General features: G+C 36.5%; 1 protein-coding gene across 6 annotated transcripts in view; it reads right to left on the bottom strand.

Annotated features, from left to right (window-relative positions):
• TAOK3 (TAO kinase 3) overlaps positions 1–12,504 on the bottom strand; it is a 222,484-nt gene that overhangs the window by 74,004 nt on the left and 135,976 nt on the right. For 5 of the 6 annotated variants that reach the window (XM_031000681.3, XM_055358135.2, XM_019038283.4 and 2 more), the window contains exons 6-9: positions 11,506–11,551; positions 10,354–10,450; positions 7,839–7,952; positions 5,965–6,056 (exon numbers count right to left, since the gene is read on the bottom strand). In XM_031000681.3, coding sequence (XP_030856541.1) covers positions 5,965–6,056; positions 7,839–7,952; positions 10,354–10,450; positions 11,506–11,551 — 349 coding nt within the window. Of the gene's footprint in view, positions 1–5,964; positions 6,057–7,838; positions 7,953–8,075; positions 8,941–10,353; positions 10,451–11,505; positions 11,552–12,504 lie in introns of those variants that run through there. The other variant, XM_055358140.2, reaches the window with a different exon arrangement.

Below are 12,504 nucleotides of genomic sequence, written 5' to 3' on the forward strand. Positions count from 1 at the left end.
GCTGAAATTTCAACCCAATCCTATGAGACTCCAAGGCCTGTGTTCTTTTTACTAGGCCATGGTATCTCTTCAATAACTCTGTACATTTTAAGGTAGATAGCACTAGAATTTCAAAATGAAAAGAAAAACTTTAGAAGACTAAATATAACCCCTTCTCCCCAACAACGATCATGGTATTCATTTATTAACAGATAAACTATAAGGGGCTAATGTATAAGAAGAAAATTCCAGGCAGAGAATCTATAACATTTATGTTTGTGTTTTGTTCTTTCCTGGAGAACTTATTTCTGGACACAATCCATTCCCTGACAGTGCCGACAGTCTATTTGCCAATTTCTACCATAACCTTTGTTGGTGAACTAAATGCCTGTAGTTTAAACAGAAGAGAACCAAGATTAACTTCTCCTGAATGTAATCCTGAAAAATAAAATATCTGGTGACTGGACAATTTCAACCTCCAAGAGTTTTAACTAGTTCTTTCAACAGGAGATCAATTTACCCAAAGATAATTTATAAAACAGGATTAAACACTTAGGAGCTGTAAAGTTTGATTTTTAGGAAAGAAGGACAGTGTCAGTAACATTATCACCATCCTGCTTTTTGATGCCATCCCAGCAATTCAACTTCTAGATTAGGGTGTTTTTTAAAAAATATATACTATTATAGAAGAGACAGACACCATAAAGAAAGGGGATAACAAGCTATTATGGAAGAGAGAGATATCAGAACAAAAGGGAACAGGACTATCCACAACTTTCCATGTAATTTCGATGTTAAAAGTACAACTTGGGCTGGGCAAGGTGGCTCATGCCTGTAATCCCAGCACTTTGGGAGGCTGAGGTGGGTGGATCACCTGAGATCAGAAGGTTGAGACCAGCCTGGGTAACATGGTGAAATTCTGTCTCTACTAAAAATATAAAAATTAGCCAGGCGTGGTGGTGGGTGCCTGTAATCCCAGCTACTCGGGAGGCTGAGGCAGGAGAATCACTTGAGTCCAGGGGGTGGAGGTTGCAGTGAGCCAAGATCGCGCCATTGCACTCTAGCCTGGGTGACAAGTGCGAGACTGTCTCAAAAAAAAAAAAAAAAAAGATACAACTTAAAAATATACTACTGGTATTAACAGTTAGAATTTCATTATGCCCCAAACATACAGAAAATAGCAAAATCATTGCTTAGGGAATATCTGAAACAGTTTAACCTTCGTCTTGCATGTAAAAAAAAAAAAAACCCTTCTTTTACATGTCCATTAGCAAAATTAATGCTAGGGAGATGAAAATGTATGGTAAAGCTGTCAAAGAGATACTTGTATGACTTATTACATTACTGATATAATAATTTTCAAGTAATTGCTGAGAAATTAAATGTTCTTGGTAATAATTTTATTTTGTGAATATTTACTGACCATCTACAATCACATTTCTTTGAGTCTGAGATGTCATTGACTGTAAGGTGTACTACCATTAAATATTCACCACTATTTTATAATATGTATAACAGAAAAAATGCTGCCAACTATAAGAGGCTGTTGCCTATAAAATACCTCCTACTTTAAAAAAGTTATTTCCTTGTTTTGACAAAATTGTATATATTTAAGGTGTACAATGTGATGTTTTGATGTTCATATACATTGATTAATCACAATCTGTCCATCGCCTCATATAGTTACTATTTTTTTTTTGTTGTAGGAACATTTAACATCATTTACTCTCTCAGCAATTTCAACTTTCAATGCATTTTACCATGTTGCTTCCTAGTGTTAAAGAGATGTTAAAATGGGCCGGCATGATGGCTTGCGCCTATAATCCCAACACTTTGGGAGGCCGAGGTGGGTGGATCATTTGAGATCAGGAGTTTGAGACTAGCCTGGCCAACAAGGTAAAACTCCGTCTCTATTAAAAATACAAAAATTGGGCCAGGTGCGGTGGCTCACGCCTGTAATCCCAGCACTTTGGGAGGCCAAGGCGGGCAGATCACAAGGTCAGGAGATCGAGACCATCCTGGCTAACACGGTGAAACCCCGTCTCTACTGAAAATACAAAAAAATTAGGCAGGCGTGGTGGCGGGCGCCTGTAGTCCCAGCTACTCAGGAGGCTGAAGCAGCAGAATGGTGTGAACCCGGGAGGCGGAGCTTGCAGTGAGCTGAGATTGCGCCACTGCACTCCAGCCTGGGCGACAGAGCGAGACTCCGTCTCAAAAAAAAATTAGCTGGGCCTGGTGGCAGGCGCCTGTAGTACCAGCTATTCGGGAGGCTGAGGCAGGAGAATCGCTTGAACCCGGGAACTAGACATTGCAGTGAGCCGAGATCGTGCCACTGCACTCCAGCCTGGTGACAGAGCGAGACTCCGTCTCAAAAAAAAAAAAAAAAAAAATTTACAGACTTGAGATAATTTGACCAAAGTCAGACAACTACAAAATGGCAGAATAAGAACTGAAGTTTATCTGACTGCAGAGTCTATGCTCTTTAGCACAATTTGACACTATCACTTATCAATTTGCAGAAATAGCTGTCATAGAGGATTAGACAATTTGGGAGAAGGCTACTTTGTCCTTTAGTTCAGTAAATCATTTTATAAAATGCAATCAAAGGCTGATACAGAGAGCATGTAGTTATACATATTTCAATTCATTTTTATAAGAAGGTAAAATCAGAAAGCACATATAAGGGGCTGTCTTAACAGAGGAAGCACTAAGGTATCTCTTGGGGTCTGTACCTGTGTCCAATGTCAATTGCTGTTGACATTTTAGTCATTTACACGTACACGGTACAAAATCTGATGTGATGATGATCTTGAATCATCATAAAAGGGTATATGTAGTTTGTACAATTGAAGAAGATTGGAAAGGGAAGAATCCATGTCAAATTTCAGAAAGATTTTGGTAAGAAAAAAACTTGTTAAGAAAAAACTTGGTAAGAAAAAACTAGTTAAAAAATGGGTAGGCACTAACAGTAAAATTCAACACAAGTGGCACATTCTTTTAAAAGATCATAGCTGAGGTGTTGCTATGATGGTCTCAGTGTTATAAGTAAAATTTTGGTTTATTTTTATAAAATATTACTTTTATATTTTAATATAATATAAAATTATGTTATAATTTTATAATATAAATTTATATATAAAATATAAATATATAAAATATAAAATAATATCTCAGTGTTATAAGTAAAATATAAAATAAGTAATATTTTATAAGAATAAACCAAAATTTTACTTATAACACTGAGACCATCGTAGCAACTCCTCAGTTATGACCCTAAAGGTACTATGACCTCTAAAAGTAGCATAATTTTATATGGCCTAAAATATAAATTACAAAAAACAAAAAACAATCCTATATATGAATACAATTAACTGTTACTGAGCACTTGCTATATGCCAGGCACTATGTTAAATACTTTACCTAAGTTATCTTATTGAAGCCTGTAAATATCTATGATATATCCATTGTTATTTTTACTTAGATGAGAAACTGAGGATTAGGGAAGTTAACAAAATGATCCACGATCACACAGCCAGAATCAATATGTTACACAGTCCCAGGAGGGATCATTTGCATCCCAGACTATGTGAATGCCTGATGGCATTATGTTACAGCCACACATGGTGGTCCTGCCAGCTAAGTGCTGGTAAAGCCAAGATTCACATCCAGGGTGTCTAATTCTAAAACTTACTCCATACTGCTAACTCTATGCTATGCACAGAGTAGTTTTGTTCCCCCAAAGGAATATATATTTACTTCTAATTTTTGAAAAGTTCAATTATTCAATATTTAAAATGTGTAAAATTTTGTAGAATATTATAACAGATACCTATCACTTAGATTTATTATAATCTTGTCATATTTGTTTCAGGTCCTTTTTCTTCTAAAAAAATAAGAAAGTATATACAGCTCTATTTGCCTTCCTTTCTCCAGTGTTTACTGTTCTAGAATTATATCTTTACAACTGTATTCTTACGTTTTATTAGTATATATACTCTTTTTTTTTTTTTTTGAGATGGAGTTTTGCTCTTGTTGTCCAGCTGGAGTGCAATGGTACGGTCTTGGCTCACTGCAACCTCCGCCTTCTGGGTTCAAGCAATTCTGTCTCAGCTTCCCAAGTAGCTGGGATTACAGGCATGCACCACCATGCCCAGCTAATTTTTGTATTTTTAGTAGAGATGGGGTTTTGGCATGTTGGTCAGGCTGGTCTCAAACTCCTGACCTCAGGTGATCCATCTGCCTCGGCCTCCCAAAGTGCTGGGATTACAAGCGTGAGCCACTGCACCTGGCCAGTATATATATAGTTTTAACAATATATAAAAGAACTTATAAAATTTTCATAACTGGCATCAAACCATACTTGTACTTTTGCAATTTTATTTGGAAGGCCCATTATGCACATCTTTCCCCATTTTCACATTTAGTGAATAGCATTGGCTATAGTAAGAGTATTTACATCATGGATATTGGCAAAGCTACAAATCAAGGCCTTTTCCCCTCTCCACAAGAGATTCATTTGTTAAATTTACCAGTATACCACTGGATAAAAGTAAGCTTAAGATATATTAAAGTTCAAAATATACAACCAAAGGAGAGATTCTGTGGCACTTTAGACAATTTTAGATAACTGTAACAATATTTGGGGAATAACTTCATGGCTGAAGTTTATCTTCTAACACAAAGTTTTCTTCACAGTTGTGCTCTACATGGGTCAAATACAGTTTTAGAGTCAGATCCCTGACAGGCTTTCTATTACTTTTTCAGATTTCCCTAATACAAGTTGGAGTATAAATTAAGGTAATGGGAACTCCCATAAAGGTAGGACATATATTATCATTCATAGTATGGAGAATGGATATTTTTCATATATTACTATGTACTATTTTGTATTTCATTTGTTAACTGCCATATCTGCTTCAACTCCTTCAATTAAATTAATAACATGAGACTGGGTGTGGTGTCTCACATCTATAACCCCAGTGCTTTGGGACCTCGAGGCAGGCAGATCACTTGAGGTTAGGAGTTTGAGACCAGCCTGGCCAATACAGCAAAACCCTGTCTCTACTAAAATACAAAAATTAGCCAGGCTTGGTGGCAGGTGCCTATAATCCCAGGCACTCAGGAGGCTAAAGCAGGAGAATTGCTTGAACTTAGGAGGTGGAGGTTGCAATGAGCCGAGATTGCGCCACTGCACTCCAGCCTGGGTAACAGAGTAAGACTCTGTCTCAAAATAAATAAATAAATAAATCATGCTGCTATAAAGACACATGCACACGCATGTTTATTGCGGCACTATTCACAATAGCAAAGACTTGGAACCAACCCAAATGTCCAACAAAGATAGACTGGATTAAGAAAATGTGGCACATATACACCATGGAATACTATGCAGCCATAAAAAATGATGAGTTCATGTCCTTTGCAGGGAAATGGATGAAACTGGAAACCATCATTCTCAGCAAACTATCGCAAGGACAAAAAACCAAACACCGCATGTTCTCACTCATAGGTGGGAATTGAACAATGAGAACACATGGACACAGGAAGGGGAACATCACAATCCAGGGCCTGTTGTGGGGTGGGGGGAGGGGGGAGGGATAGCATTAGGAGATATACCTAATGTTAAATGACGAGTTAATGGATGCAGCACACCAACATGGCACATGTGTACATATGTAACAAACCTGCACATTGTGCACATGTACCCTAAAACTTAAAGTGTAATAATAATTAAAAAATTAAAATAAATAAATAAACAAATAAAAATAAGAACATGAAAATGTAGCAGAGAGAAAGCAATCTTCTGTGTTATGACTAAAAAAATCTAATAAATTCGCATTGCCTAGCACACATATACCAGTAACTCATTAAGTAATAGCCAGATGAATAACTCCTAATCATTATGATTCTTAAAAATACAATGAAAATTCATCTGCAAAATAGAATTTTAAAAAATACAATGAAAACAAACAACTCTTTACTCACCCAATTCAATACAAGTGATGCCAAGTGACCAAATATCAACTTTCCCATCATACTGTCCTTCATCCATAGCTAAGATCACCTCTGGAGCCATCCTACCAAACATAAGGTACAAAACTCAAGTTGGAGATTAAAAACAAAATTTCTCCAGGAAAGTGATTCAATGAAATAGCTGTTCTTAAGGGTATTCTGAAATTTTATCTGATATAGATATTATTTCCTTACACAAATAATTTTGAAAAACACTATTCAAAATATAATCTACTTGGTGATTTACATGACACAGTACATTATTTTCAATAAAGACTGGCTCCACCCCTTACTATCAGTTTGATCTTAGGGAAGTTACTTAACCTATCTGTACATCAGTTTCTTCATCTGTAAAATGGAGATAATTCTCATAGCAACTTTACAGAGATTTGTAAAGGATGAATATACATAAAATACTTAAATAATTACTTTGGAACATCTGATTATATTGCTTTATATAGTTCCATAAAGTATTTTTCATATTGTTTAAAGTAATTAAATAAAGCAGGAAATATTTTTTTTTTTTTTTTTTTTTTGAGACGGAGTCTGGCTCTGTCGCCCAGGCTGGACTGCAGTGGTGCAATCTCAGCTCACTGCAAGCTCCGCCTCCCAGGTTCATGCCATTCTCCTGTCTCAGACTCCCGAGTAGCTGGGACTACAAGTAGCTGGGACTACAGGCGCCTGCCACCATGCCTGGCTAATTTTTTGTATTTTTAGTAGAGACGCGGTTTCACCATGTTAGCCAGGATGGTCTCTATCTCCTGACCTCGTGATCCACCCGCCTCGGACTTCCAAAGTGCTGGGATTACTGGCGTGAGCCACCGCGCCTGGAGTCTTTTTTTGTTGTTGTTGTTGAGAGTCTCACTTTGTAGCCCAGGTTGGGGTGCAGTGGCGCCATCTTGGCTTACTGCAGCCTCTGCCTCCTGGGTTCAAGCGATTCTCATGCCTCAGCCTCCCGAGTAGCTGGGATTACAGGCATAGGCCACCACACCTGGCCATATTCTTTTAAAATAATTAAACAACATGAAAAATACTTTATGGAGCCATATAAAGCAATATAATCAGCTGTTCCAAAGATACTAAAACCTACAAAAACCCCAGGTTGTAGTAATGGATGTTACTTTACTTGTTTGTCCATAATGCATCTTCATTAGGAGGGCAGGGGCCCTATCTGTTTAATATGCTTTGAACAGAACTGTACTCTATTATGATGTGTAAGCAGTTGCTTGGTAAATGTTATTTGGTGATAGAAAAAAATTCAAAGACTAGCTGATTTTTTTTAGTAGACAAGTAATTTTGCAGAGATCTAAGTCATTCTGTAAGGCATAATGAAATTCCAACGTGTCTAGGAAAGGAAGGAAAATAATCTGGAAAAGAATAGGGTGAAAAACTCTGAGCCAGACTGACAAGCTAGGTAACCTATCAGAACTCAACAAAGACAAGAACTTGGATTTCTTTCACTGAAAGGTACCATCTCTGCTTGTCGGCTAGTCAGGGAAGGTGAAAGAAGCTGCCCTGTCCTTACCTGGAGGCTTTGCCTCAAGAGAAAAGTTCAAAAGAAACTGCAAATGAAATCGAAAACCTGAACTTGGTCAGCGAATTGATAATCCTGCTCAGTTTACACACAGTGACACCAACCTTAACTACACAATTTAAAGTCATTGTAAATTTTATACTAAGCCAGAGTGTTTCTTTTTATGCCAGTGGGCTTTCTATCTTTCTCAAATGAAACCTCGTTTTGAGGCATATTAGTAAGACACTGTCACAAAACCAAGCCAAACCAGTACCATAGTTGAGTTCATGTATGCAGATTTTAAAACTATGTCATATAGCCTAATTCTACATACCAGTAAGGTGTGCCCACGAAGGAGTTGGCAGGAGAAGCCATTGAAGCAGATCCAAAATCAGCTAGTTTTACCTGACCTGGCTCTGTTAGAAGAATATTTCCTGCTTTAATATCCCTATAGGAAAAAAAAAAGGGGTTAGAAAATTACTTTTCAATTTTGATTATGGAATAGGTCAGAGCATGCAATTAATAAGACAAAAAGTTTATTTAAAAAAACAAACAAACAAACAAAACAAACCTTGCTCAGATAGCCAGAAGGAGATTTAGTAATTACTGCATGTTGTAAGGGGGCCCAGGTTCCTGGGTGTACTTGCAGGTAGGTCATACTAATTACTTAAAGGTAGAGCTTTCTTCAGAGGGAGGGAATACAAATGAGAAAAAAGGCAGACATGGCGAACAAGAAAACCTATTCAGCTGCTACACTTACAAAGGCATATTCTTAAAGGCTAAATCCAGTTATCAATAGTATTCCCTGTGCTGAGAAAATTGGTGCCAATTTTAACTGCTTTTTCTGCTTTTCCAAATTATATGACATTTTTGGAGCCTAAACAAACCTGCAGTGATTCCATATTGACCACCTACCAATAAACCTCAACTACACACATACCTTTTCTTTCTTGCCTGTGACCCTTTCTCTCTGTCTTTAATTGTAACTGCAACTCTAAGGCATTTGAGGTACATGTTATATAGAAGGTGATATTTTAAAAATAACTCTGTACAGTAAAAAGAAGACCCTGAAAGATCAAAACAAACAAGGATTAGGGGTTAGGAAATTACATTTCTATTGTATTACTACAAAGAATTGCACGTGGTTACTACTAAAGCTAATAGAGGTATTATATAGCAAAAAGTTTTAAAAATATAATTTAAAAAATTCATTTTTCAGTATGGTAATTTAGAATGAGAAGGTGTGGATGTACTCCTTATTCTTTTTAAAAAAGGCATGAGGTGTAATGAGCACTAGAAACCATGAATTGGAAGTTGATGGTCAGTGAAAAGATAAAACAGAGAAGACGAGGAAATTTATGTCAAGCTGAAAATGATAAGGTTCAAATGCTTCAAAATAACTTTTATAAAAACTTCCCTTGAAAATTCAGTTTCCTTCCTCATGGTGACATTAGGCATTGGCAGACAGAACTAAAAAAAAATGCATAATTTATTTTTCTTCACAACAGAAAAATATATTTTCTCTACTTATCTTTAGTTAGGAGATTGAATTGCCTTTAAAATCAAAACAATAAAAAATCTGAGACACAGTATTTACTTTTAAATTAAAAAAACATTATTTATAAGTATTTTGACTCTTCAACAAATTATTTTACATACTAAAGAAGATAAACTATGATACAGACTAAAACATTGAGTTAGTGTGCAGATTAAGGTAATAATGGCACAAAAAACTGAACTGTAGCTTTAAATGAGAGCAGGCAAAATAATCACAAGCAAGTTGGCAGTAGTATTAACACCTTGGTACCAAAGACATATATTTACAAAAAGTTGTCAGATCCATAGACATTATGATAATTTTATTTAATCAGTATTTATTAACATGATTAGGTTCACTCTTTTCCTTAATTCCCAGCAGGATTTCGGTCTGCCTATCTTTAGGAAGTTCTGCTTTTGTGGTACCAGTAAGTGGTCATGGCTACACTGGGGTGATTAAAACAGAAGCAAAAGAGGAACCATAACCCAATAGTTTCACTTCTTCCTAGTAAATGCCAGTTGTTTTCTTTCATTTGTGAGCCATCTCAGATTCTTCATACCTAATATTTCACTCCTCCTCCCCTCATTCATTAATGTAACTGTACTAAAAGTTCATTACTGAGAGAAGGAAAGATTGGTAACATGTTTCTCTAGAAGTTAATGGAGGGAGGGAGGTTGCAGGGAGGAGAGTGTGGTTGTGGTAGAGAAAATACAAGGCAGAGAAAAGCCCTAGAATAGGAGTCAAGAAACTTGAGTTTCAATCCTTAATATATTACTTAAATTCTGTGAAACTCTGGGCAAGTTAAGTCTTTCTGAGCCCTGGTCTCTTCATATGCCAAAATACAGTAAAGATAATATCTTCCTAAGTATCCATATGAACTAAAGAAATGAGAAATATTTTAAAGTTATAAAATAGCATATATTTATATAAGACTAGCTTGTTATTTGTAATAGGAAAGGGACAATAACTCTGCTAAGAGATAAATATATGCAAGGAAGGTTAATTTTCTTTTCTTTTCTTCATGACACAGTATCTAAAGATTGGTGGGCCCTTTTTCAAATTTCCCTGCAACATTTAGCCTGGAGAACAGTTACCTACTGAACAAAGATGATATCACTGTGGATACGTAGGAGAGAATAAGAGATAGAAGCTAAATTCTGGCAACTTTATCCTTTATATCCAGAAGCAGCAATCTATTTGCTTCCCATGAATGCTTAGGCAACCTAAAAATTGGAGCATGCACTAATTTTCAAGGTTCCTGGAATAGACAGTCCTGTAACTGAAAAGAAACATAACTGGTCTCTAATCTTACCTATGAATCAATGCATGAGAATGTAGGTAGGCTAGTCCATGCAAGGCTCCATGAGTAATGGCAGCGATCTCCACTTCCTGAAGTGGTTTTTTATGAACTGAGGAAGGAAAAAAAAAAGTCAGTATATGATCAGTTTCATTCCTCATTTTATTATTTTATACAGCTATACCAGACTGGGTTACATACTTTCTCACATGACAATTTGGGAACACATTCACCTAGATCTTCTATAGAAGATAATAAGTGATCAGACAACAGGAAACCCAAGTATATAAACACAAATGACCCTTCAAAACAAAAATAAAACAAAGAAAGCCTGATATTCCTTAAATGATGCATTGTTAATTTACTTATCAGTTGCAAGCCAAGCCACACTGATTCCAATTAACCAGGCCCAAATTAACCAGTCCCTTCCAACATTTCAATGTCTGGAGTGTTCTAGGTTACATTTTCCTCCCCTGCCACAAAGCCATCTTTAATTACCCCTTCAAACTACAGGTTTTCATTATTTGTGAAAGAAGCTAATAAGCAATTTCTATTCAGAGATCAACAGTGATTTAATTTTTTTTTTTTTTTCGAGACAGGGGTCTCACTCAGTTACCCAGGCTGGAGTGCAGTGTTTCAATCAAAGCTCACTGCAGCCTTGAATTCCTGGGCTCAAGTGATCCTCCTGTCTCAGACTCCTAAGTAGCTGGTATTATAGGTGTTAGCCCCTGTGCCTGGCTCAAGATATTTTTTTTAAAGTAAATTTTTAACACAGCCTCTGGTTATAGCAGCATCTGCAGAGAGGAACTGGGTCAGTCAAGATTTCTGAAAGGGTTTAATATCAATATAATGTGAGACTATCTACCTCTGTTTCACATATACCCATGAATATGATGTTTTTGGCTACACATACCATATCACATTAGCCAAACATTTTGGTAGTACCTGCCCTGGATGGGCCATGAACTAAAACAGCAGGAAGACTGCTAACATCACTCAGACACTTTCAGTGGCATTGAAGAGAGGACGTGTGCATGGCTTATCCACACAACCCTAAAGCTCAAGCCATCATTCAATTAGACTGCCCAAACTACACTTTAGTATGGCGGTAGATAACATTCTGATCAAAGTAAAACAGAAAGGAGAGTTTAATTCCTTCTTTCTTACCTTCTAATAAATCAGAGGCTGAGCCTAAGCAATATTCCATCACCAACTATAAGAGATTAAAATAATATTCAGAATAATGAAAGTTAATTTAAAAACTGCTGAAACCAACTAAACAACCAATCAAGGAACTAAGAATACTAGGTGAATAAATATTCTGATCTACCCGAACTTGGACTGAATTTTTGTCATCTGGCACTAATTGATTTTTATAATTTTCATCATCTCAGTTTTTATTATTTCTTGCTTGAAATTGGCCTAAAGATTATTGGGGGACTAGATATAGAAATATTTACTATAAATGGTGAAGCCAAGATTGCCAATTTATTTATTAACTCCTTCACTACTTTATTTCAAAAAGGATTCAGGTGACTATGTTGTACTATAAATTTGTAACTCAGAAAGTGGCAAACGAATACATGAGCCAGTAAAATCTATATTGGGGTTATACCAGTTAAATAAAATAAACCAGTAAGTAGTAAATTCCTTTTTTTCACACTTTAAAAAGTTTTAAACAAGAAACAGATATTGTTTTGAACTGAATCTAAAGATGTAGCCTGCTATGTATCATTACATTACCTTGAATCCCTGAGATATATGTGTTATTTACATTTAGATCTTAAAATATTTCCAGAATAATATTATTATAATACTATTGATAGGCTGGGTGCAGTGGCTCACGCCTGTAATCCCAGCACTTTGGGAGGCTGAGGCAGGTGGATCACCTGAGGCCAGGAGTTCAAGACCAGCCTAGTCAACATGGTGAAACCCCATCTCTACTAAAAATACAAAAAATTAGCTTGGCATGGTGGCTTGCACCTGTAGTCCCAGCTACTTGGGAGGCTAAGGACGGAGAATCGCTGGAACTCGAGAGGTGGAGGCTATCGATAGTTATTGGGTTTGCAATCTGCGGAGGCTTTCTAAAAGCAAAAGTGAGAAACCTCTTTCTTTACTCTTTTTTTTTTTTTTTTTGAGATGGAGTTCACTCTTGTTGCCCAGGCT

Source organism: Gorilla gorilla, chromosome 10 (assembly GCF_029281585.2).
Source record: "Gorilla gorilla gorilla isolate KB3781 chromosome 10, NHGRI_mGorGor1-v2.1_pri, whole genome shotgun sequence".
Lineage (NCBI taxonomy): Eukaryota > Metazoa > Chordata > Mammalia > Primates > Hominidae > Gorilla > Gorilla gorilla.